Below are 27,036 nucleotides of genomic sequence, written 5' to 3'. Positions count from 1 at the left end.
AGCAACCAAGAATATAAAAAAATGTTCCGTCTCCACTTTGGGTACATTTCCATTTTTAATGTCTGAATTTTCAGACATTGTTATATAGGGACTATCTTCAGTGGTCATGGTAAGCCACTTGAAGGGAAATATAGGCAGCTGGTGGTATATATGATACCTGCTCTTTACAATGTCCAGTGTGGTTATTAGTGGATATATAGGACCCTAACTCCTTAAAAGAATGGCTTCTCACTTGGAGTCATTCCTGTAAATTGTGAGGTAGAGCAATAATGGAATACAGCTGTTGATAAACTTCAGTCCCCCAAAAATCATGCACATGGGAACTTCTGTGGAGAAGAAGGTGCAACATGTCATGTTGTTCTCTCATGCTAAGTCTGTAACTTTCTAGTACACCACCCCTCATTTGCCACATAAATGGATAGGGATCATGGCCGATTGTGTGTGGAGGAACTCTATTGTTTGCAGTCCTTGGAGCCAGTGAGTGCGTTGGAGACCTTGACAAATGCCCTTACGTTGTTTTCCTTATCTCTCCATGCAGAAAAATTGCAAGTGTAGCTTAGCTTAGTATCATCAGCCCTTACATGGGTCTCTTCCTGAAGGTCAAACTGCTGGAAGTGATTTCATGTTGGAGGTTTCCTACAGCACTGTGACCTGAAGCCTTCTTCCTTCATTAAAGCTGCTGGATCTCAACGATAAGTTCTTCCATGACAGAATTAAAAATAACATGCTATTTTGCTTAAAAGCTAACCTGTTCACTCTGCATTTCCTTCCACCTATAATTATATGTATCTAGAGGATTCTCAGACCCCCTTGAATCGTCTTCTACAAAAGCTTTCTTTCAGCGGCATTTTCTGCCCTCCTCTCTCCATCCCAGCACCCCCAGCAAAGAAAGCTTTGGAGAGTTTCTTAGTGGTCTGTGAGAATGCATTCCTCTCTGTTTCAGTCATGCTGGCAGCGAGATGCTCCTTGGCTGCTCTTCTGGTGATGTAATGCTGGGATTGCATCACCTGCAAAGGAAACTGATCTGCAAGTAATAAAGAGCACAGCCGCCTTGAAACAGAAACGGGAGCACTGATGTTAGTGGATTTCAAACATCTCTTTTTTCCCTTCCCCCTTTTGTGCTTTTGTTATTCAGGTTTCCTTCTCTCCTTTTTCCCATGAGAAGCAGGCTGTTGAGCCTTTCTTCCGAAATGTTTTCATTTTGCTCCACTTTATTTCGTATACATGAGATGCAGACAGAGGGCGAGAAAAATGTCTGTGGAAGCCGAATTCTGAGAAAGACCTTCCCCCTCTGATACACTTCAGATCTATGACTTTAGTGGGTTTATACAACAGAAATTATAAAAATGGAAGCAACAGTGAAAGAAGAGTAAGCCACAGAATATTTTTGCTAGTGGCTGATTTAGGTTACCGAAGGTAGGAAGGCATAAGACCTGCCTTAGTTCGTTCAGTGGACCTTTTTTGGTGTTATTTATTCCTTTGAACTGCTGCTCCCCTGCCTCACTCATGCCATCTCAAACTGCATTTGCAACTTCAGGAAAACTAAAAAAAAATATGCAGGGCAATTCAGCCTGGAACGCTCTGCTAATTACCAAGCATAAATGGCCATAAGATTACTTTCTCTGCCTTGGTTCTAAAGTAGAATCCCAAAAGGGGAGGGGGAGAGAATATCACACTGAGTTATTGTGGGAATCCATATCATTGTATTCATAGTTCATCTTACCAGACATCAGTGATAAAAGTGGCAGAAAGAGATAAGTAGGAGAAGCACATTCTGAGGGTTCTGGCAAAACACGGCTGTACATTACTGGCAAAACTATAACAGGGAATTAGATTGTGGCTGCAGTTTTAACAGCACTTTACTGGGAGTGAGCAGACTGAATAAAATGGGACTTACTTCTGAGTAGACCAGCTTAGGAGTGCTCCCTTTGTCTACTTTTCAGTGATCTCATTAATATGCTGAATTTCTTGTAAATAATTTTAAAGTTGCCTGAAAAACAAAAGCAAGAATTTGGATGATGGAGGCAAAATTTTATCTTGGAAGGAATGTATAATAATTTAACGTAAAGATTTTAGAATTACTTTGAGGAACATTTAAAAAGCCCTCAAATTCAGCTGTTCTGAGTTCCAGCTGGCTTCCAAGATAGCTACTAAGCCTGAAAGTAGTCTCAAGCTTTTGTATCTATTAAACATCTGTCTCCATTACGGAGACACAAACTAAATAATTGCAGCCAAATTATAACTTGGGTGGGGGGGAAGCCCAGTGATATCAGGATGCAGTCTCCAAACATTTTAGCAAGGGTTATGACCTAATCAGAGTTATTCAACCATTTTCTTGATTAGTATTGACTACCATAAAGGTGCCCTGGCCTGGATGGCCCAGGGTAGCCTGATCTCATCAGATCTTGGAAGCTAAGCAGATTCAGCCCTGGTTAGTATTTGGATGGGAGACCACCAAGGAAGTCCAGGCTGCTAAGTAGAGGAAGGCACTGGCAAACCACCTCTGAATGTCTCTTGCCTTGAAGATAGGGTTGCCAACCTCCAGGTAATAGCAGGAGATCTCATGCTATTACAACTAATCTCTAGCCCAGGGGTCGGCAAACTCATTAGTCAAAAGAGCCAACTATCAACAGTACAACGATTGATATTTCTTTTGAGAGCCAAATTTCTTAAACTTAAACTATATAGGTAGGTACACTGTTTATTAACTTAATAAACTTTAATTAAAGTTTTAAGTCTTAATTATACTATAGGTGCACTGAATAAAACTTGATATCATACTTAATAGTGATCTTATTTATTGATAAAAATTAAATTGTAAGTCCCTGCCATTTCCCCCTCCCCGTCCGGAGTCCTCGTCTGGAGGCCTGGTCTACTGCCATAAAAGCCTATTGGTAGACCTGGCCTCCGGCTGAGTCCCATTGGGAAGCCAGGTCTACCCATTGGCTTTCTTGGCAGTAGACCTGACCTCCAGAGGCCCATAGAAGCCAATTGGTAGACCTGGCCTCTGAAGGGGGACTTTTTCCCCTCCTCGGAGTCCAGGTCTACCGCCAAGAAAGCCAGTGGGTAGACATGGCCTCCCAATGGGACTCAGCCGGAGGCCAGGTCTACCAAAGGAAGCCCGCCCCGCCCAACAGCTGATAGGCGGGCGGGGGGGGGGGCAGGAACCGCTGAGCCGCCCGCCCAGCAATCGCGTGGCTAGAGGGGAGGGGAGGCTTTAGCCTCCCAACCATTGAGGGCAAGGGAAAGGGACCCTGCCATTCTCCATGGCGGGGGGGGGGGGGGAGAGACAGCGCTCCTGCTCGCCTGCTCTCTCTCTCAGGCACGCCGGCTCCGCAGCCCAGCTGCCGGCGCGAGCGGGCGCGAGAGCAGGGGCTCCGAACCAAGTTTGGAGAGCCGCACTCAATGGGCTAAAGAACCGCATGCGGCTTGGGAGCCGCAGTTTGCAGACCCCTGCTCTAGCCGATAGAGATCATTTCACCTGGAGAAAATGGCTTCCTTTTGTAATTGGACTCTATGGCATTGAAGTCCCTCCCTTCCCCAAACACCACCCTCCTCAGGCTCCGCCCCAAAAACCTCCCGCCGGTTATGAAGAGGGACCTGGTAACCCTACTTGAAGACCCTGTGGGATCCCCATGATGGCATGTTACACACACACCATAAAGGACTGCCTTGAATCTGTTTTTAGAGAACAGATGGTGGTGCTTCTGCATGGCTGATAAAAAGATACCACAATTCTAGGATGTGCCCTTTTCAGAATTTATGACTGTGAGTACCAGAAGCCCGACAACTATGTATATCAGGAGCATCCACTACCCCAGATCTTTCTGATATACATGGTTGTCATGTTGTCTGAAAGGGGCCACACATGGACTTGGTGTGCACATATAGCCTCTGTACTCACTACACCAAAGCTGTTGGTGTAGCATGTACTGAAGCTGAAAATCCACACATTGCCCCTTTCAGGCAACATGACAACCCCAGACATATCACGGGAAATTATCCACAATTGCCAGCCTCCTGTTACTTATGGACCATAATTAGGATTGCCAGGTCCCTCTTTGCCATCGGTGGGAGATTTTGGGGGCAGAGCCTGAGGAGGGCGGGGTTTGGGGAGGGGAGGGACTTCAATGCCATAGAGTCCAACTGCCAAAGCGGCCATTTTCTCCAGGTGATCTGATATCTATTGGCTGGAGATCAGTTGTAATAGCAGGAGATCTCCTGCTATTACCTGAAGGTTGGCAACCCTAACCATAACGCCTGAGAAGGGCTGTGGTTTGTGTGATGTGGAGTCACAAGGACATGTGAAGAGTGGTGTAGTGGTTAGATTGTTGAACTAGGATCTAGGAAACCCAGGTTTGATTTACCAACTCTGCCATGGAAGCTTGTAGGGTGACCTTGGGCCAGTCACACACACTCAGCCAGCCTGACAAGTTTTTTGTAAGGATAAAATGGAGGAGAGGATAACAATATAAATAGCTTTGGGTCCCCAATGAGAAGAAAGGTAGAGTGTGAAGTCAGTAAATTATGTATAAGAACAGTTCAGTGCCATCACCTATATGTGAGTTGCTAACAGGTCTGGAGAAAAATGTCTTCTCCCTTTAACAGAAGATTAATATGTGGAAATAGGCAGCTGATGCTGTTTGTGGCACAGAGGTAAATAACATCACCTGGTGAATTCTATCCCATTAAGCCTCTATTAAAGGGACCAGACTTTTTTTCTCCAGGGAATTGGCAACCCTAGTCTAACCTGGGTCAATGTAAGGAGCTATTCTCTGGGATAAGTAAATATGGTGGAAAACATTTTTCACAGCTGAGCTAATTTGCAACAATAATTATGGAAACAGTATAGTCCCAAGCCTCTTAATGGAGTCAGCAAGGGTCAGCTGAGGCCCAGCAAGTGTGGGAAATACACATTGGACTTCAGGGCCTCAGCCTTCTAACCAGCATCTAAATTCAGATCAGGGTGGCCAGTCATTTCTATGGAAATCAAACTTAGACCACAAAAACCGGAGAGAGGTCTGATGCATTCAGAATAAAATCTCAACAGATTTTAAACTCTGGAGGCCATGAAACACTGAAGGGAGCTATGTGCTCATCCACGCTGTAAACCTGATTACTTTGTAGCTGAATAATGTGATATTCTGAGGAAAAAACTGTGGCTAGTTCCTTCCAATCAGGAGAGCCCAAAATAGTCTGCCTACTGCAAGAGACTGTGTTCTGAAACATAGGAACATTTCGATTGCAAACCTTTGTCACTGGCTTCTATCATGGGACTTCCACGGCAGCTTGCTGTGCAGATGTTAGCATGGGGTAATATGCATCTCCATGCCTAGAAAAGCTTCACCTGCTGATATCTGCCTGCCAAGCTGCTGTTAAAGACACCAAGGGAAGCTAGGCCAGATCTTTATTTCCTAGCCATTTGTCAAGGCTCCTCAGCATGCCCTTCGACACTGCATCTCACACTGGTTCTTTGAAAGAACTGACAACTAATTGGGTTGTTTAGGACATTGGCTAGGTCTGCTTCTAAGTTTATGACTTTGGGATTAATTCTGAGGTACATGAAAAAAACCTTGCAATTTTGCTTCTTTTATTGTTCATCCTTAACTTTCTGCTTCTTCACACTAAAACAATGAGGACCAAGAAGATTTAGAAAAGCTGTGGTGAGAGTTTGACCTATCAGACAAAAGTTACATACTCAGTGCCAAGAGAGTATTTTACACTGCTTCACATCTTACTGCTTATTAAACTTAAAATTAAATATTTTATTATTATTACAACATATAGTAACAATTAGTAAAGTTGACTCTCTCTATAGAGAATTTATTACATAAATTTTGAATGATTCATTTCTGTACTGTTTCATTACAGTGCATTCATAATAACTCTTATTAAAAAAGCTTCTTTTAAAACATTTCTTTCTTAAATCCTTCCCTTTTTACTTTATTTCTCTTCTGAGCCTCTCACCATATATGTATAAAAGGCATTCAGTTTTGCCTGAAATTCCAATCTTGGTCTGTTATTTATATATGATACTAAACTTGCTATGACACCATATGCTGCCAATTTGTTTTTCCGTTCTTATACAGCTGGGCATTTGTCTACTTTCCACTTTGCTGCAAATATTCTTTCCTGTTCTAAGAGCCCATTTTTGAAGGGAAGGCCGAAGCTCCTTAGCAGCTGGCATGACCCTGCACCAGTGTAGGTTCCACCTTATCATGGAATAAGGTGGCACCTTCATTGGCGCGGGGGCAAACATGCCAGCATCCGGGATCCACCAGCTCCCGCTGCCAGCATAGCCCACACCTGTGTGGGGGGTGCGTTCCTGGGGCATTCCTGGGGGAGGAGTTGCCATTAGGCAGCTTCTGTACCCCTTTTGCCCCAGGAATGCTCCTTTTTTTTGGTGGTGCAGTCCCGTTATAGGCAATGGGGGATTTCCTCCCTTTTTTTGTTTTTAAATTTTTAAACTACTCTTTTTGCCTCTGCGGCAGTCAAGAATCCTCTCAGGAGATGCACAGCTGCACCGCTCCTGGCCACTGAGGATCTGCCCCTGAAGGTGGCAGATTGGGCTGCCCCAAGTTCATTCTCTCTATTATTCCCTTTATTGGCTCTCGTTTTTCTATTTTCTTTTTTGCAGCTATTGCCAACAGGGCCGTCTTATAAAAGCCTTACTTGCTTCCCAGACTGTTATGGCAATTCTGGCTGTGTTACTGCTTTTGAAGTATTCAATCAGATCTTTCTTGCATTTGTGCATGACTTCATCTTGTAGTAGTAGTGTATCATTCATTCTCCATCTTCTTTCTGTCTTTTTTCCTGTTTTCCAACTTAGTTCAATTGGATTATGGTCTGCTAGGTCCTTGGCTGAATTTATACTTTTTTACATCTTTAATTAATGCTTTTGAAATCCAGCACATATCAATTCTTGAGCAAGATTAATCTCTGTCTGAGAAGTATGTAATTTTTTAAAATCCAGATGTAATTTCTCCAAACATGTTTCAGTTCTAACATATCTCGTGGAAACTTGTTTGGTGTTGCAAATCTTGAGTTGATTCTAAAAATTTGATAAATTTCAGGAAAATCTCCTTGTATCTTCATGAAATTTTGGATTAGTTCTTGAAATCTTTTTTCTAGATTTAAGTCTCCAAATTCTTCTGGGATTCCCCCAAAACATAATTTTTTACTTCTGAGATTTGTTTTCAGAACTTTATTTTTTTTTTTGGTTGGCTTTTTCTAAGGAACTTCCTTGTGATTCTAGTGATAGATCAACATCTTTTTTTTATTTCTTGGAGTTCTTGTTTATTTTCTTGAATTTTATGACTTATTTCCTGCAGGCCAGATGTTATTTCTCCTCTTACTTTTTGTATGTCTTCTTTGATATCTTCAGTATTTTTCTGGGTCCTTTGTTTGGCTTGTTGGAGTTGGGATGAGAGATTTTTATTTGCCTGTTTCAAGTCTGTTGCAAGAGTCTGGATCTGCTGAGATAGAGATGTTGATATCTTCTCAAATAATGGTGTCTGTATCCTGTTCTATACTGGCATCTTTCTTAGTTGCTTGAGTACCCGATGCCTTCTTCCATGATTTCCTTCTTTCTTTCAAGATTGTATGCAATTTTTCCAAATAACAAAACAGATGTAATATATATTTTGTTTCTTTTGCAACCAATCAGCACATCATCTGCATTCCCTTTACATTTAGTAAATATGAATTCAAATTCCCAACACCTAAGATATGTATATTCATATATATGACTTGTATGTAAGGTATATTATAGTTAATAAATATTAATAATTATTATTTAAAAGAAGAAATTAAATAAGTAAGTAGTTCAATAATGCTAATTGTCAATTACATTTTGTATTCAATGTCAATATCAGTTAATTTGATCACAAACAGAATTTTTGTCTTTAAATAATTTGTCTTGTAATAATTGATAATTTTTGTCTTGTAAAGGATCTATATTGGGACCAGTGCTGTTCAACCTGTTCATCAATGACCTGGAGATGGGGGTGAATAGCAAGGTGACCAAGTTTGCAGATGACACAAAATTGTTTAGGGTGGTTAAATCAAAAACACATGAACACATGAAGCTGCCTTATATGGAATCAGACCCTTGGTCCATCAAAGTCAGTATTGTCTGCTCAGACCAGCAGATTGTAAAGAGCTCCAAAAAGATCTCTTCAAACTGGAGGAATGGACATTAAAATGGCAAATGTGATTCAATGTGAGCAAGTGTAAGGTGATGCATATTGGGACAAAAAATCCCAACTTCACATATACACTTATGGGATCTGTGCTGGCAGCAACAGACCAAGAAAGGGATCTTGGGGTGGTAGTGTATAGCTCGGTGAAGATGTCAACCCAGTGTGCGGCAGCTGTGAAAAAGGCAAATTCTGTGCTGGCCATAATTAGACAAAGAATAGAAAATAAAACTGCTGCTATCATACTACCCTTGTACAAATCTATGATTAGACCACATTTGGAATACTGTGTACAGTACTGGTCACCACACCTAAAAAAGGATATTGCCGAGCATGAGAAGGTGCAGAAAAGAGCAACCAAAATGATCAGGAGGCTAGAGCAACTGCCCTATGAGGAGCGGTTAAAACGCTTAGGGCTTTTTAGCTTAGAAAGAAGGTGGTTGAGGGGAGACATGATAGAGGTCCATAACATTATGCATGGTATGGAGAAAGTGGACAGCTTTTCTTTCTATCTCATAATATTAGAATGCATGGTCATTTGCTGAAGCTGGAGGGTGAGAGATTCAAAACAGATTAAAGGAAGTATTTCTTCACACAATGCGTCGTTAAATTGTGGAACTCCATGCCCCAGGATGTGGTGATGGCTGCCAACTGGGAAGGCTTTAAGAGGGGAGTGGACATTCTCACGGAGGATAGGGCTGTGCATGGCCAATAGTCAAAATGAATACTAGTCATGATGCATACTCATTCTCTCTAGTATCAGAGGAGCATGCCTATTATATTGGGTGTGGTGGTACACAGGCAGGATGGTGCTGCTGCACTCATCTTGTTAGTGGGCTTCCTAGAGGCACCTGGTTGGCCACTGTGTGAACAGACTGCTGGACTTGATGGGCTTTGAACTGATCCAGCATGGCATTTTTTTATGTTCTTAAATATATATATATAATTTAAAATGTAATATGAAAAAATACTAGCAGATTGCAGAGGTAAAAAAAAAATTCCTTTAACAATCCCAAGGAGGGAAGCAGGTCCATAACATTTTTTGTTCTGTTTCCTGAAAGGGGGAGGGGGGAATTTTTTAAAAAACAAAAAACAAAAAACATTGTTTATAAATTCTCTTCTTTGAGCTCTGTACTATAAATGGTAGTTATAAAATCCAAGACTGCTTTTAAACAAGGTGGCAATTTAGTTCAATTAATTCATCTTTTGCAGATTATAAGCACAAATATCTAAAATTGCTGAGCTGTTTAGTCTGTAAAAATGCATTCTTGGTTCCCACTCATCATACCTAATTGAAACTTAAATGCTGATAAGTCTCTAGCGTTTAAAGTTTAATTAGTTCCTCTATGATAGAATGAAAAAATAAAGAAAAGAAAAACAACTTCCATAAACAGTTCACATTCAGTGCACAGTCATCATGGCGAAACGAAAGTAAAATGCCGGAATGTCTCGTCTCATAAATTTGATTAATTCCTCTCTGAAAGATAGCATAGAGTCCATTAAGCTAAATAAGAGAGTTCAAGGTTCCAAGTTGTTCCAAGTTGAGAATTTCCAGAAATATGAGTCAGGAATAAGTTGTAATTAACAGATAACAGATAAAAAGGCAAAGGCAGACTTTGTAGCAGCTTGTGAAGCCCTCGGTGATTTCAGTGCCTCAGAAAGATGACAAGCCTCCTTGGAAAACAAGGGAAATCTCTCTTCAGCACACCGGTAGGTTGAGCCTTCCCAAAGATTAGGAAGGGGCTGGGGTTAATTAATAACCCTGCCTGACATTTTGATGCCCCCGCACAGGAAATGCAAGAAAGCACATACTAAAATGTGCATTCATTTGGTCGCCTTCTTGGCTCCTCCTCCAATCTGGTATTAGTCTTCCTTTGGGTCACAAACCACACAGCTGATTTATCTTGCACAGTGAATATTGTGGATAACTAATGAGAAGCCCTGTGGTGCAGAGTGGTAAGCTGCAGTAATGCAGTCTAAGCTCTGTTCATGACCTGAGTTCGATCCCGACGGGAGTCAGTTTCAGGTAGCCGGCTCAAGGTTGACTCAGCCTTCCATCCTGCCGAGGTTGGTAAAGTGAGTTCTCAGCTTGCTGGGGGTAAAGGGAAGATGACTGGGGAAGGCACTGGCAAACCACCCCATAAACAAAATCTGCCTAGTAAACGTCGAGATGTGATGCCACCCCATGGGTCAGGAATGACCCGGTGCTTGCACAGTGGACCTTCACTTTTTTTTTTAACTGAGGAATAACTTTGCTATGTTTAAGGAGAGCCAAGAGGCGATTAAAGGATATGATGCTTCAAAAGCACATTAGCAAGTCTAATAGATTTTAACCTCAGCTCTGAACATATGGTAGTTCTCATCAATTTTTATATGAAATCTAGACTACCAGCTGAAGTTGTACCACATATTCACTTTCCTTAAACCAACGGTCATTACCTAAGGATGCTACATGCTTCTGGCTGTGCCTTTAATAACTGCATGACAGACAGACATTCACAGGGTAGACCTTCAACAGTGGTGGAAGTTCTACTTGTTCATTTATGAACTTCTGCCTGCCATGTAGCTGTTACAAACCCAGAAATCCACCTAAAAAAACAGCTGGTGGGAAGGGGACACTACCTTTCTTAGGACTGCGAACAAGTACTATATTTTAGGCTCAAGTCCTATATACACTTCCAAAGAGTTAGTAATGTGGTTATAAAGACATTCAGAATTCAACTGTAAGAGTATAAATAGTCTCTATTGTTGTAAAACCTACTGCAATCCTACTATGTACAGACAGTTGCAGACATATTTTTGTGTAAGAATATTTGATGTAATGATTTCATGCAGCATTTGGTAAGAGGTATGTATGACTGGCATTCACACAGCCAAAAGGGCTTCAATAATATTCTCTAATGGTACTAATGTCCATGCCTCTAGAATGCTCAGGCTCACTTGTACAACAAGAGCGTTCCTGTGTTTTTTGCTTTTGGGTTGAGCGTGTAGTATAAAGTCAGGGTTGTAATTATACCACAAAAGAGAATGTTTTGCACCATTCAAGTGAGTTATTTGATGGAGGAAATGGAGAAATAAGGCTAACAGGATCAAGTCCAGTGGGACTTTCTAGCACATATGGTCATATATGTTGTGAGAAGCCAAGATTCTCTTAAGTTAAAAAGAGGGAAAAATAAATACAGTGGTGGGTGGGGGGAGGTAGCAGTATCTAAAGATAATCCACTTAGTTCATGAAACTATACAAGGCACTAAATGCTTAATGGGATGACTTAGCCCAATTCACATGGTGGAATTTAAAGGGGGGAATAGAACCTCAGTCCATCTACTAGGCTGGGGGAGAGAAACCACCCTCGAAGAACACTATAGTGTTTTATATCATCTGCCTAGAGCAATCCTGTTTTAAATAAGAACAATGGTTAATGACTAAGGCCAGTTGTTCTGGCCAGTTGTTCTGTCCAACTGAGGATTTTTAAAAAAGGAAACATGATGTAAGTAATATAAAATGTATAGCCTGAAATCAGTACACCTTCCAAACTTTCTGTTTCCCCTAATCTCAGAAGCATTCTTTTCCAAGGATATGTTATATTTTTCTTTACTGAATGCTTCCCCAAGAGGCACAATATGACTAATGCAATATATTTTTAAGTATATTGGAAACAGCAAACTTTTTTTCTTTCTTTCTTGAGTTTTGTTGTACGTACACAAGCAGTAGATTTTGGGAGCTCATTAACGACCATTAAACATCTAAGATAAACTTGGGCATGTTTGCTAATGATCCTAATTGTCAAAAAGTATCACCTCTGAGCACAGGAAGAAAGTCTGGAAGTTCATTAACACAAGATTTATAGTAGTTTCTTTATGGAGGATGCCTTTTGATTTGTTTGAAGTGCCCTTTCATGACAATAAGGAAACACAAGCCCAAGAGAAGGGTTGTTTGTTTTTCTGTAAAAGAAGCATTTGGCTTGCTTTGGAGAGTTTTAAGCAATGTAGCCGTGGAATCTGGGTAGGGCTGTGGATGTTACCTTTGCTGTGAGTTCCTGTTCTTGTGGGGGTCTGCTATCGACCGCCAAAGACCCCAGTACTTGTGAGGGTCTGCTATCGACCACCAAACCAGGCAGAGGACTTGGATGGGACGCTCCTAGACCAGATCACAAAGTTCTCAAAGAGACGGGACATGGTGGTCATGGGAGATTTTAATTACCCGGATATCTGTTGGAAGTCCAATGCTGCTAAAAATGCAAGATCCAATAAATTACAGACTTGTCTTGCTGACAACTTCCTATTCCAGAAGGTGGACAGGGAAACAAGGGGGTCTGCTATCTTAGACTTGATTCTCACCAACAGGGAAGAACTGATCGATGAGGTTAAAGTAGTAGGCATCCTGGGTAGTAGTGACCATGTACTCTTGGAATTTACAATCTTGGGGAGAGGAAAACCTGTATGTAGTCAGACATGTAGGTTGGACTTCAAAAGAGCAAATTTTAACAAACTTAAACTTATGCTAGGTAGAATCCCATGGTCAGAAATACTTAAGGAGAAGGGAGTTCAAGAAGGGTGGGCATTTCTTAAAAATAAAATACTGAAGGCACAATCCCAAACCATTCCTATGAGAAGGAAAAATGGGAGGAGCCTAAAGAGGCCAGGGTGGCTCCATAAACAGCTTTTTAAAGGGTTGAGAAATAAAAAAGACTCATTTAGGAAGTGGAAGGAGGGCCTTATAACCAAAGAGGAATATAAGCAAATAACTAGTGCTTGTAGGGAGAGTGTTAGGAAAGCTAAAGCTCAGTATGAACTTAGGCTAGCGAGAGATGCTAAACGCAACAAAAAAGGGTTCTTTTCCTATGTACAGAGTAAGAGTAAGAACAAGGACAAGATAAGCCCATTGCGTGGACCGGAAAGTGAAATTGTAACAGGAGATGAAGAGAGGGCAGAACTCAATTCCTACTTTTCCTCAGTTTTTTCTCATGAGGGAAGTGGTGCTCAACATGGCATAAACAGAACATGTGATGAGGGAAGGGATTTGCAGCCTAGAATTGGCATTGGAGTAGTGCACAAACACCTGGTTTCTTTAAATGAAACAAAATCCTCTGGGCCAGATGAATTGCACCCAAGGGTACTCAAAGAACTTGGCAGATGTAATTTCGGAACCTCTGTCCATTATTTTTGAAAAGTCTTGGCAAACAGGTGAGGTGCCAGACGATTGGAGGTGGGCAAATGTTGTCCCCATCTTCAAGAAGGGGAAAAAGGAGGATCCAGGTAACTACCGACCCATCAGCTTGACTTCTATACCAGGAAAAGTGTTCGAACAAATCATCAAACAGTCCGTCCTTGAGCATTTAGAAAGGATGGATCTGATCACTAAGAGCCAGCATGAGTTTATCAAGAATAAGTCATGTCAGACTAATCTTATCTCCTTTTTTGAGAAAGTTACTACCTTGCTGGATCAGGGGAATGCTGTAGACATAGTTTATCTAGATTTCAGTAAGGCATTTGATAAGGTCCCACATAGTATTCTAGTTGACAAATTGGGAAAATGTGGGTTAGATCCTATTATTGTTAGATGGATCTGCAACTGGTTGACAGATCGTACCCAAAGAGTGCTAGTTAATGGTTCCTTGTCCACTTGGAGAGAAGTGACTATTGGAGTTCCTCAGGGATCTGTGCTGGGCCCTGTGTTGTTCAACATCTTTATAAATGATTTGGATGAAGGAATAGAGGGGATGCTTATTAAATTTGCAGATAATACTAAATTGGGAGGGGTAGCAAATGCGGTAGAAGACAGAGCCAAGATGCAGGATGATCTTGACAGGCTAAAGAAATGGGCTAGAACTAATAAAATGCACTTCAACAAAGACAAATGTAAAGTTCTGCATTTAGGTAGGAAAAATCAAATGCATAATTATAGGATGGGGGAGACTTGTTTGAGCAGTAGTGTGTGCGAAAAGGATCTTGGGGTCTTAGTAGACCAAACACTGAACATGAGTCAGCAGTGTGATGCGGTAGCTAAAAAGGCAAATGCAGTCTTGGGCTGCATCAACAGAAGTATAGGGTCCAGATCACGCGAAGTGATGGTATCGCTTTACTCTGCTCTGGTTAGACCTCAACTAGAGTACTGTGTTCAGTTTTGGGCACCACAATTTAAGAAAGATGTAGACAAGCTGGAACGTGTCCAGAGAAGGGCAACAAAGATGGTGAGGGGTCTGGAGACCAAGTCCTATGAGGAAAGGTTGAAGGAGCTGGGTATGTTTAGCCTGAAGAGGAGAAGACTGAGAGGGGATATGATAACCATGTTCAAGTACTTGAAGGGCTGTCATATAGAGGAGGGTGCCGAGTTGTTCTCCTGGAAGAAATGGGAGATTCTATGACACCATGTCCTTGCCAAGCTCCTTCTCCTCCCTAAACTCTGCCTTCCCAGGTCCTACCTCCAGATCTCCAGGATTTTCCCAGGCTGGAACTGGCAACCCAAGTGGTTGGCTGAATTTGCTGTATAATGATCCTGCAAACACAGGAATCCTTTTGCAGCTACAAATATTATGTTGCGGTTCTCTCTTAAATACATACAACAGTTGTCCTTTTAAATTGCCTAAACTTAAAACTTGGCAAGCTATACAAAGTACGTGCCCTAATTTTTCAGTAAACTACAGATAGGCAACTGCCAATTGTAATTAACCTAATCTTTAGTAAGGATAGGAGCCCTGTGGTGCAGAGTGTTAAGCTGCAGTACTGCAGTCAAAAGCTCTGCTCACGACCTGAGTTCGATCCCGACGGAAGTCGGTTTCAGGTAGCTGGCTCAAGGTTGACTCAGCCTTCCATCCTCCCGAGGTCGGTGAAATGAGTACCCGGCTTGCTGGGGGTAAAGGTAAGATGACTGGGGAAGGCACTGGCAAACCACCCAGCAAACGAAGTCTGCCTTGGAAATGTCGGGATGTGATGTCACCCCATGGGTCAGGAATGACCCAGTGCTTGCACAGGGAACCTTTACCTTTTTAGTAAGGATGCTGATGTAAGGCTACTGTTAGAAATAGTTTCAGTGGGAAAGCTATTCCCCCCCCCAAAAAAAATGAAGTTGGAGGAGGGGTGTTTTGGTTTCCATTTTATTTTGTGTTTTAATTCCTTTGCAACTGATCGACTGGCTTTCTTTCACGCGGTTTGATTTCAGCTCCTTCTGCTGTTTCATAGAGGATTGCCCATTGTGGCTAACACATGTTAAACAAAACTGGCTGGAGTTCAGTAGGTTTGGAAAGGGAGGATAAGTGGGGGAGAGGGAGAACAGCCACCTCCCCCCCACACACACATTTTCTTGCTAGGAACTAAGCTTTTCCTGTGGCCAACTTTCCCCCATTGCTTTGCTTTCTGAAGAAGTAAGGCTGCTCCCTCCACCGCCCTCCTCTCACTGCCCAAAGTGAAATCTGCACAATAATGAGCCATCTAAGAGAGGGATGACATCATCAGCGAGTGGTCCCAAGCTGTTTTGCACAACATTCACCTTTCATTGTTCTGATGACATGGCTGGAATGTGATGGCGAATTCCCTGGAGAGCAGGGGGGCTACGCAGGGCCTACCGACTAGCAAAGAGGGGAGGGGGCTAGGGAGAGGGCTTCTCCCTGGAAAGTAAAGAAAGCCATGCTCTGCTGCGGGTTTGTTTGCTTCCCCGGTGTTAGCTGTTTCTGGTAGATGCACATTTTCCAGCGGGTGCTAATGGATTTCCTTGGCAGCAAGATTCAGCAGTGGGCTGCCGCGAATAACTGTGTGTGAAGAGCAGACACGTGCTCAGAGGGATAAATAACTACAGGTTTTTGAAGTTAGCAGCTCAAGTCTGTGCCGAGCCGACTTGAGGAGGGAAACCTCTGCCTCGCAGCACAACTAGGTTTTCAAGGTAATTGATATGGAATGCTTTGACAGTTTTTGTTAATGGATGCTCTGAAATTAACTCTTTCCTTACAGTTGTTGTGGTTTTGTTCATGCAACACAACCCCCACACCCAAAAAGGTTGCTACGGAAAAGATAACTTCAGCTAGGAAGAGACTTGCCTGAACTTTAAATCCTCTGTTTATCACTGACACATGCAGACTCTTCCTCTGGTTGCCTTCGCTGACCTGTGTTGTAACTGTACTGAGGATTTGCAGTTATGCAACTGAGAAGCGGTGTGGTATCTGAAGGCATTCTGTGTTGGGAGGACCTTTTCATGGCATTTTATGGCATTTGGAAAGTCAGTGGCTTATCGAAATCAGCAAAGCATCCCATGACTTCAAATAGGAAAAGTAGCTGTACTTTTTTGAGTTAACAAAAAGCAGGAGATACTTGAGCCTAAAATGGACTGAGTGAAAGATGTAGTCTGATTCTTTGTTAATCATTGACTTTTCTTGAAAAGGTGACTTTCCTGCTCTCTTAATTCTTAAAAGTTACAAAGTTCCATTGGCTGAAGCATTATGATTAGCACTACTGTTTACTTTGGGCATATTTTTAATAGAAGGGTAACTAGTATTCTTTCCTCCTTCCCCTCCCCTGTGTTTTAATTTAATTATTTATTAAGTACATTTTTAACCTACCCTTTGTCTAAAGAGTTCCAATATTCTATAACAATGATAGTGGTACTAGTGGTAGTATTTTCCATATCAAAGAATTTCACAAACTAACTTTGTCTCATACATATTACTACAGCCCTATAAGGTAAGCCAGTATGATTATTCCCATTTTAAAGACACAGGGCTCAGTTTGGCAGAACAGGTTACCCAGTACATTTATACATGAGGAAAGATTTCAGCAGGAGATTGCTACATTAAATAAATGTGTATAATATATTTACATGTATTTCAAATGATATAAATGTTTTCTGTGAATATGTTTCTGCTGCATTGCTCAGTAAAAGTATACAGTATCTGACACTGGATATTTATGAATACTGGTACATTAACAATGCAATCCCAAACTCTGCAAAGAAATGCACTACTAAGCTGCATTTCTTTGTAATTCCCCTCCCCCCTTGCAAGAGTCAGCCAAGTATAAAAGACTTTACCTAAAGTTCTTCTTTTGTTTGGAACTGAGTAATAAAAGGATGCAGTGAAAATCTAGCATTAGCTATATCTCTGCATCATAATTATGTGCATTTTATTGCTTAATTTGACTAATGAGGAAAAACTTTCAGCACATAAAATAATGAAGACCTCAGAAGTAAGTAGTCTCTGTGGACTTGGTTGTGGGAAGGGGGCTAAGCATTCACTGAAAAAAGGCCAGGGCAATAAGGTTTCAGAGCTGAAAGCAAACTCACCTTATGCTTTTATCCCAATCTTAGTGAAAGAGATCTCTGCATGTATGCACATGAATACATCAAGCTGCCTTGGTAGTCCAATGGTCTATCAAAGACAGTATTGTCTATTCAGACAGGCAGTGGCTCTCCACAGTGTCAGGCAGAGGTTTTTTATATCACCTGCTACCTGATTCTTTCTACTAGATTGAGCCTGAGTCCTTCTGTATGCAAAGCAGATGCTCTGCCACTGATCCATGGCCCCTCCCCTTGTTCTAGACATACAGCAATTGCTGCATGAGGAACTGGGGGGCATAAATCAAATGTGCATTCAAATGTGCATTAAAATACAAAGCCATCTGGCAGTGATACAGTCTCTCTCTGATTTTTATTTGATGCATATCTGAATGCACATCCTGTCCACATTATCAAGCTGAGGCCATGGCTCATTGGTAGAACACATGCTAGGAATGCTGAAAGTCTCCGATTCTCTCTTAGCATCTCTGCATAAAGGATCTCAGATAGCAGGTACCAGAAAAGGCCTTTCTCTGTCTGAGATCCTGAAGAGCTGTTGCCTGTCACAGTAGAGAATACAGGGCTTGATGAACCAGTGGTATAAGGCAGCTTCATATGGTGATTTTCCTAGTTTCCTGTTTCCTATAATCATGCTGAAATACAAGCTTGGATCCAGTGATCCATCAGCAGAAAGTGCTGATGGTCATGGATCTTTCCAGCATTCACCCCCCACCAGCAGGGCTTTTCCACCACAGGAGAGTTTATTCCAGGGGTTACAGAACCCATGTGGACTAAAAGCCATGCAGATTGGGAAGCTGCAGTTGGAGAGTGGGATGAGAGTGCTCTTTCTTCTTCTTCTATCAATAGTACTGGAAGAGGAGGCAACAGCAGTCTGGTTCCCTTCCTCTTCCCCACTGTAGCCTCCATCCTTCATGGCTATTAGTCCCCTTGGGTCCCTCAACCCCAGCAATAAACTTTCCTGGGGCTGAAAAAGACTGCTTGGGGTAAGGGGGATGCAGGAAAGATCCATGATCCTTGGCTCTGTGGATCTCTGGATATAACCAATAGTACTTCACACTTCATGATGTGTTTTTAAAAGTGCTTACCCTCTGAAGCTACACACTAAATATATTGCAAGCCAGTGCTTGGGGATTATCATGGATTTGTATTACTATTACAGGACATTAGTAGTAGACATTCTAGAACTGATAAATGATGCAAAAGTGTGGCTTAATCAGATAGGAGTGGCTGGGTATCATTGGGTAAGTTCTTGAAATCCGTGGTTTAGCAGGCCAGGTCTTAAGCACAAATGCTGGATAGGGAAGGTGTGTGCCGCTCCAAGGCTGGCTAGTATGGAGCCTACATTCCATTTAGGAAACGTGTTATGTATGAAAGCACTCACATGCAGGAAATTACATGAATCCTATGAATAGATCATCATGGGCTTCACACATTCTTCTTCCATGGAAGTCCTTTTCAGGTAGGAAAATTCCTTGTAATGTCAAAACAAGAGTCATGTGGCATCGTAAAGACGAATAGATTTACTGACACATAGGTTTTCATGGGCTAGAGCCTGTTTGAAGTAGCAACAAGGTAGGCTGTGGCCCACAAACAGTCTGGGGTTCAATAAGTCTGTTAATTTTTAAGATGCCACAAGGCTCCTTTTTGGTCTTGCTGCAACAGACTAGCGTTGGAATTTGTAACATGAAGCTTTTTGTGTAATTTCTAATAGCATACAAACTGAAGAGTTGCCTCCAATTATATGTGCTATAATTTAACGCATACTTTAGATGTGTGTCAGTTTTCTGGAGTGCAAGACTGCTTAGGTTATAAGTTATAAAAGCAGAGGTAGGTTGTAAAAACATCTTATTATTTTCTGGAAACCTTACAATATTTCTGGTAAGTGGAAATATGTGAGTATTATGTGAACTTTCAACTTAAAGGAGTTGTATGGAGAAAATTTGCCACTACTTTAAAAGGTAATAAAATGAGCCATTTCATGAGAATTTAATTAATTTGATATGCTGTTAGGTTAGCTGTGAGGTAGCCATTGACGGGAGGGCTGGGGATTAATTAGTTAGCATCTGAACTAGAATCAAACTGGAGAGTTAAAAAGCAATACTTATGAACCTGAATTGAAACAGAACCAAGACTTTGAATGGTTTCTGTCTCTCTGGTCTTAGTTCTTGTACACCTGGGCACGAGAGAAACCTGTGTTGCCTAAAGTGAAGATCCTAAAGAAACAGAGAATTCTGAAAAATTATTTTACTTTAAATTCACAGCTATTGGGACTTGTGCATTTGGACATTACAAGTGTGCGTGTGTGTAAAGTGCCTTCAAGTCACAGCCGACTTATGGCGACCCCTTTTGGGGTTTTCATGGCAAGAGACTAACAGAGGTGGTTTGCCAGTGCCTTCCTCTGCACAGCAACCCTGATATTTTTTGGTGGTCTTTCATCCAAATACTAACCAGGGCTGACCCTGCTTAGCTTCTGAGATCTGACAAGATCAGGCTAGCCTAAGCAATCCAGGTCAGGGCTGGACATTACGTAGCACACAGCAAATTCCACTCATAAAGGTTTGCTAGCACAATGACTGAAACTTGTTCTTAGCCTGCCTTTTCCCTTCACAATTTCACTGAATCAAAAATACAAAATCCAAACAACCGTATTTTCCCTTTGCAGTGAAATTGAAGAAATGCATTGAGGCCCTATTATTGTATAAATTCCAACTTTTTGGTGGAAATTGCCCCTTTACTCTCTTGAAGAATGTACTTTGAGACTCTTCCTCCAGTTAGTTTCTTCTTAGTACAGGAAGTGTGGTGTCAAGGTAGGATACTAGGCTGAGGTCCAGGCCACTAAAAACTCAATAGCCTGAACTTCTGTTCCTTCTGTAGCAGTTCCTTGAATGTCTTGACTACTTTCTCCTCTTCTTGCTGCACTGAATCATGGGAGGGAACATGTATGATAGGGCTGGGGGACACTCAAACTAGTCATGAAAATGCCCTTCTTCTTCCAGACTGCTTTTTCAAAGGTAGAAAGTCATACTACAGCAGAGTAGAGAAGAAGCAGTTGCCCAAGATTCTTAGGGGGTTCCCTTTCTTATGTGGTCTACACAAAGATACGTAAGTCCTCAGCCTTCTTCCTATTATTGAGTCATAGATGGGCCACTAAACATTGGGAAGGAGGTTCTGTTAACCAAAGAGCAAGCCACCTTATTTCCCCAGTGTCTGGAGCCCTCCACCACAGTGCAGTAGAATCATGTGAGCTCTAGTCCCATGATAATCCTATAAACAGACATCAGCAGACAAGCAGTCCAAAGAGAGTTGATTTATTGGAAAATCCACAGGATAACAGAAGCTAATGGTCAAATGGACACTAATGGAAACTACTAGCACAGTACAGGGCATATATGGAAGAGCTTAGGGCAAATCGGGGTAGATCTGGATGCCATGGCAACCCCCCTCCCTGGAGCTGTCAGGGAGGTAGGATTCTTCCGGCATTCCCACAGAGTCCAGTCTAAACATGTTGTTTGCAGGGCTAGAGTTGGCCTTGGCCAGCATCTGGAGGAACCACAACATTCCTTTTTCAGGCCATGCCTGACAAATCATGGTAAGTGATGGAGGCCTTGTTGCCCTTCCTTCAGCAATGTGCAGCTGTGTACATATCTTGCAAGACAGCATGGTGGGTAACACATCTTCATTGGCTCAGATGCTATTGTTTCTCCTGTTGGTCTGTGCTGGAAGGTGGGTTGAAGACTCTTCTCTGCTACAGCTAAATAGGTGGTGTCTGGGAAATGACAGGCTTAAAGGGCTGGATTGTCTTCTTTATGGTTTGGCCAATCAATGTGCACAAGGGACATCTAACAGCTTATATGCATTATTAAAGAGTGTTTAACTCATTCCTTCCCCACCAACAAAAACAGTAGCACACTGCACATTTTGGCAGATGTGGATATGGGCCAAAGTACCTAGAGTTGTATAGAGTTTTAGAGAACAGGAATAAAAACGTTTTTGAGAAGAGAGCCTATGCACTATTACATTGTGTGTGTGTCTTTCCCCGCTTCAGATTAAAGAAACTTCTTGAACAGGAAAAGATCTACCAAGCCCGCAAGGAAAAGGAACATGCCAAAAGGATCAACAAGCTAAGAGAAGAGTTAGTCAAGCTCAAGTCATTTGCACTTATGTTGGTGGATGAAAGACAGATTCATATTGAGCAACTTGATCAGCAAACCCAGAAGATACAAGATCTGACCCAAAAATTAAGAGAAGAAGAAGAAAAGTTGAAAACTGTAAGTTCCAAAGCAAAGGAGGATGGGCAGAAATTGATGAAATTAGAGGCAGAACTTGAACACAAGACATCATCATTTTCTCAAGAACATGAGGAGATGACCTCTAAATTGGTCAGCCAAGAGTCACACAATAGGCAGCTCAGACTTAAGCTGGTTGGCTTAACCCGAAGAATTGAGGAGCTGGAAGAAACCAACAAAAATCTTCAGAAGACTGAAGAAGAGCTTCAGGAGTTGAGAGACAAAATAGCCAAAGGAGAATGTGGGAACTCTAGCTTGATGGCTGAGGTAGAAAACCTCCGCAAGCGTGTTCTTGAAATGGAAGGCAAAGATGAGGAGATCACAAAGACTGAGTCCCAGTGTAAAGAGCTTCAAAAGAAACTGCAGGAGGAGGAGCACCATTCCAAGGAGCTAAAACTGGAAGTGGAGAAACTACAGAAGAGAATGTCTGAACTTGAAAGGCTGGAGGAAGCTTTCAACAGAAGCAAGTCGGAGTGCACACAGCTGCATTTGAACCTGGAGAAAGAAAAGAACTTAACCAAAGACTTGATCAATGAGCTGGAAGTGGTAAAGACACGAGTAAAAGATATCGAGTCTTCAGAAAGTAAGCTGGAAAAGGCTGAGCTCCTCTTGAAAGATGACCTTACCAAGCTGAAGTCATTTACTGTCATGTTGGTTGATGAAAGAAAAAACATGGTGGATAAGATAAAGCAGGAAGAGAGAAAAGTTGAAAGCTTGAATAAAAACTTTAAGGTGGAGCAAGGCAAAGTTATGGAAGTGACTGAAAAGCTCATAGATGAAAGTAAAAAGCTTTTGAAGCTGAAATCTGAAATGGAGGAAAAGGTGACCTGTTTGACAAAGGAAAGAGACGAGTTAATTGGCAACCTGAAGAGTGAGGAGGAAAAATCTGCTGAGCTGAGCTGCATGGTGGATCTGTTAAAGAAAAGAATTGATGGTATAGAGGAAGTTGAAAGAGAAATAGCCAGAGGCCGAGCTAGAAAAGGACAGGGTCTCTCTGGCCAGGAGGATAACAAGATTAAAGAACTCACAGCTGAAATTGAAAGACTGAGAAAGCGTCTCAAGCAATTGGAAGTGGTTGAGGGAGACTTGATGAAGACTGAGGATGAATATGATCAGCTGGAGCAAAAATTTAGGACTGAGCAGGACAAAGCTAATGTCCTTTCTCAGCAACTGGAAGAAATGAAGCTCCAGATTGCAAAAAATAAAGCCATTGAGAAGGGTGAGGCAATGAGTCAGGAAGCAGAGCTGAGGCACAGGTTTCGACTGGAAGAAGCTAAGAGCAGCAACTTGAATGCTGAAGTGCAGGCACTCAAGGAGAAAATTCATGAGCTGATGAATAAAGAAGACCAGCTTTCTCAGCTCCAAGTGGATTACTCTGTTCTTCAGCAAAGGTTTATGGAAGAAGAAAATAAAAACAAAACCATGGGGCAGGAGGTGCTAAACCTAACAAAAGAGCTTGAGCTGTCGAAGCGCTACAGTCGTGTTCTGAGACCCAGCATGAATGGCAGAAGAATGGTAGATGTACCTGTTACATCCACTGGAGTACAAACTGATGCAGTAAGTAGTGAAATGGCAGAAGAAGAAACGCCTGCTGTGTTTATAAGGAAATCCTTCCAGGAAGAGAACCACATCATGAGCAATCTTCGACAGGTGGGCCTTAAAAAGCCTATGGAGAGGTCATCTGTGCTTGACAGATATCCTCCTGCAGCAAATGAGCTTGCAATGAGGAAATCCTGGATTCCATGGATGAAAAAAAGAGAGAATGGTTCTCTAGCAAATCAAGAAAAAGGAACCCGAATACATACCAGTCCAGAACATCCTGGGGGAGTGGTCCTTTCTCCAAAGCAGGGACAGCCCCTTCATATTCGGGTAACACCAGATCATGAGAATAGCACGGCTACTTTGGAGATCACTAGTCCAACAGCGGAAGAGTTCTTCTCAAGTACTACTGTCATCCCCACCTTGGGAAACCAGAAACCACGGATTACCATTATTCCCTCTCCTCACATGTCCCAAAAAGGAAAAAGTGGAGACAGCCCTGTGGGCCCAGAACGAGCTATGTCCCCAGTTACTATAACTACTTTTTCAAGAGAGAAATCTTCAGAGACCACTAGATCTCCCTTTATGGAAAGGCCCGTGTCCCCCATTCAGATCATGACAGTGTCTACCTGTGCTGCACCAGCAGAAATTACTGTGACCCCAGAATCACAGGATATGACCATGGGGAGGGCTGTGTTTAAAGTGACACCAGAGAAACAAACTGTCCCAACTCCAGTCCGGAAGTACAACGCCAATGCAAACATTATAACAACTGAGGACAACAAAATTCACATCCACTTAGGTTCTCAGTTTAAGCGCTCACCTAGCGCAGCTCAAGATGGAACCAGCCCTGTGATAACTGTTAGACCGATGAATGTAGGAGCAGAAAAGGAGATGATGACTGGTACCGTTCTTCGTTCTCCCAGGAGTAATGTAGCATCGAGGCCTGCAGCAAGCAAAGTTACAAGTACCATCACTATAACTCCAGTTACTACATCATCCACACGAGGAACTCAATCAGTGGTAAGCAATATTTATGTATACATGCTTAGGTGACCGGGGAAAGGTTAGATAGTAGGAATCAGGGTTGTCTAGTGTACACAGTTTGACTTTATTTGTTTAAAATATATTTAGACACCTCTCTCAGCTCAAAAGTGCTCCAGGGGTGATTTATAACATAAGGAAAGCAATGAAGCATCCACCTTTCCAATAAAAGATATACAGCTTGGATCAAGGAGGGTCTCAGTCCAAGTCTAACCTCTCATTAAGGAAGACTGTCAAAATGTGTGTGTGTAAAGTGCTGTCAAGTCGCAGCCGACTTATGGCGACCCCTTTTTACCCCCCCCCCCAAAAAAAACCTTACCTTTGTTTTTGGGTTATATTCAGGATCTGGATGCTCATTAGAGAATCCTGGTCAGTTCTGGTATCCCTATCCTAAATATTCCCGGAAATATCCAGGAATATCCAGAGCCGGTGTTTTAAAGCACCATACTTGTGGTGGTGTTTTTTTTTTTTTTGCTTTTTACAGGTTTCCTGGGCAACGGGAGGGAGGGGGGAAGGAGGCAGCTTCCACAGGCAAATGGGATCACATGTTAGAGAGAACTTTCCAGGTTGGTTCTGTTGGAATTTTCTGGTTTGACACTGGTTCTGTTGGGCTTGCTGTCACATTGGCTCTGGGTTCTGCTTGGCTTCTGTGGTTTTTGACACTGGTTCTGTTGGGCTTGCAACAGTGCCCCTCCTTGCAAATTCAAATTTCAATACCTTTATTGGCATACCCTCCTTGCTTAAGTTGGTTCTGCTTAGATTCTCCGTTTTGACATTGGTTGTGTTGGGCTTGCCACATTGCCCTGTTGTTCTGCTGGGATCCTCTGGTTTGATGTTGGTTCTGTTGGGCCTGTTGGCTATGTTTGCATGGGGAGGATTTTGGCCATTTTATTTTATTTTATTCGATTTGTATCCCATCCTTTCCTGACTACAGTCAGGCTCAGGGCAGCTACCAACCGGGATAAACAATAAATGTAAAATATATACATACTATAAACTTTAAAATCTCATAAACTTTATACAATCTAAAATCCAGTCAGTGCCCTATCAATAAAGAACTAAATAAATACAATGTTGTGACAGGAACAGGAAGGAGTGGAAAAGAAGGTAAGGGAAAACAAAAACTAAAGTCAGCTAAAGAGATGAAAGAAGGTAAATAAACATGGAGACACGGACTGTGTGTTTAAACTCCAGACTAGATATAAATCCAGGCTAACAGTTTTCCAGATTACCCTGCAGCCTGGGAGTTTCCTCACTAACTCAATCAGATTTTTAGGAGAGCAGCCTAAAAGTTTCCCTACAAGTCTGTTCTTGACCAAAGACTTTAAAAGGTACCAGGAGAATTGAGAAATGATCCATCATGGTACCTCTGCCAGCTTGGCCAAATGGTGAGATAAGCCCAAATTTCATGTTAATTGTTCTTGTGTATTTGGCTATTCTTTGTCCTGGAGAAAGCATGGAATTTTTTTCACCATAGGAAATAATGGAGGATAGCGGGGGGGGGGAAGCTTTGTTCAGGGTTCTATAGAATTGGATCCCTTATCCCTTGGACCAATTCACTTGGAACTTGCCGGGGGGGGGGGTCTTTAGTGGACAGGCAGCACCAACTCTGCTGCAATTCTGGTGTCATTTGCTTGAAAAACAGCCTTCTACCCCGTCCCCAAAAGATTTCCCATAGGGAATAATGGATCTGAATAATTTCAGAATCCTGAAAAAAAAACCAAATCCAGATACCAAACTTGTATTTGGGACCCGAATAACCCAGAATACCAATAATTATCCACTCTCTGAAATCTAGATCCAAAAAAATACTGATTTTTTTCCCCTTGGTGCACATCCCTAGTTATCACATGGCAACTCCAAAACACGTGTGTGAAAGTTGCTCCCTGCTTGGTATGCTTCCGGCATACAACTTATTCCTTGATACCAAACAGTCAGCCTTCTGGTTAATTTTTAATGGGATTTGGCATAATTGAGTGTTTTACGACGGTTGCTTTCACAAAAGTTGTTTAATCTAGAATGGACAGTTTATCCATTCAGTTGCAGTCATGAAAAAGATTAAGGAGTAATTGTGTTGGCTACAATAGAACATATAATAGGACTTTACATTGACAGATTACTATAGGGAATGTAAGGGATGATGGTCCATTGGCTACGAAATGAGAGTTTCTAAAACAGAAATGATTTCAGGCAGATTAGAAATAAGACAGGTCCACATGCAAGAGAACAATTGAATTAATCACCACCCATTTATCACAGTTGTGGAGATTTTTTTCTGCAGTTCAGTGACATTCAATAGACAATTCTGTGGGCTTCAGCTGTTGTCTTTTACCATTTAATCTCGGCTAGGATTGCACATGAGCTGGGATATGGACCTGAATTTTCCCATGTCTAGACCCAATACTTGAGCCATTTCACTACACCAGCTCATGTTTGCATGCTGTTTGTTCTGACAGCGGTTTTTTTTAAAGTGCATTTGCTCCCTGTTTGTAGAAATAATGGGGGTTACTGAACTTGTATTCCCAGAAATGTATTAAGAGTTTGAAAACGTTATAAAAAATACTGTTCGCACTTTGTTTGGCCCCTTTAGCGATGAAGACGTCTGCCAACCATTTATAAGCTGTGGTATCCAAAACCCTTTTAAAGCGATGTTTTTTATAACATTTTCAAACTCTTCATACATCGCTGG

General features: G+C 41.9%; 1 protein-coding gene across 4 annotated transcripts in view; it reads left to right on the top strand.

The window, feature by feature from the left end:
• FILIP1 (filamin A interacting protein 1) overlaps nt 1–27,036 on the top strand; it is a 91,730-nt gene that overhangs the window by 50,347 nt on the left and 14,347 nt on the right. For 3 of the 4 annotated variants that reach the window (XM_056856305.1, XM_056856303.1, XM_056856304.1), the window contains exon 5: nt 21,524–24,326. In XM_056856305.1, coding sequence (XP_056712283.1) covers nt 21,524–24,326 — 2,803 coding nt within the window. Of the gene's footprint in view, nt 1–15,808; nt 16,075–21,523; nt 24,327–27,036 lie in introns of those variants that run through there. The other variant, XM_056856306.1, reaches the window with a different exon arrangement.

Source organism: Euleptes europaea, chromosome 10 (assembly GCF_029931775.1).
Source record: "Euleptes europaea isolate rEulEur1 chromosome 10, rEulEur1.hap1, whole genome shotgun sequence".
Lineage (NCBI taxonomy): Eukaryota > Metazoa > Chordata > Lepidosauria > Squamata > Sphaerodactylidae > Euleptes > Euleptes europaea.
This window is presented reverse-complemented; position numbering and strand designations above follow the sequence as displayed.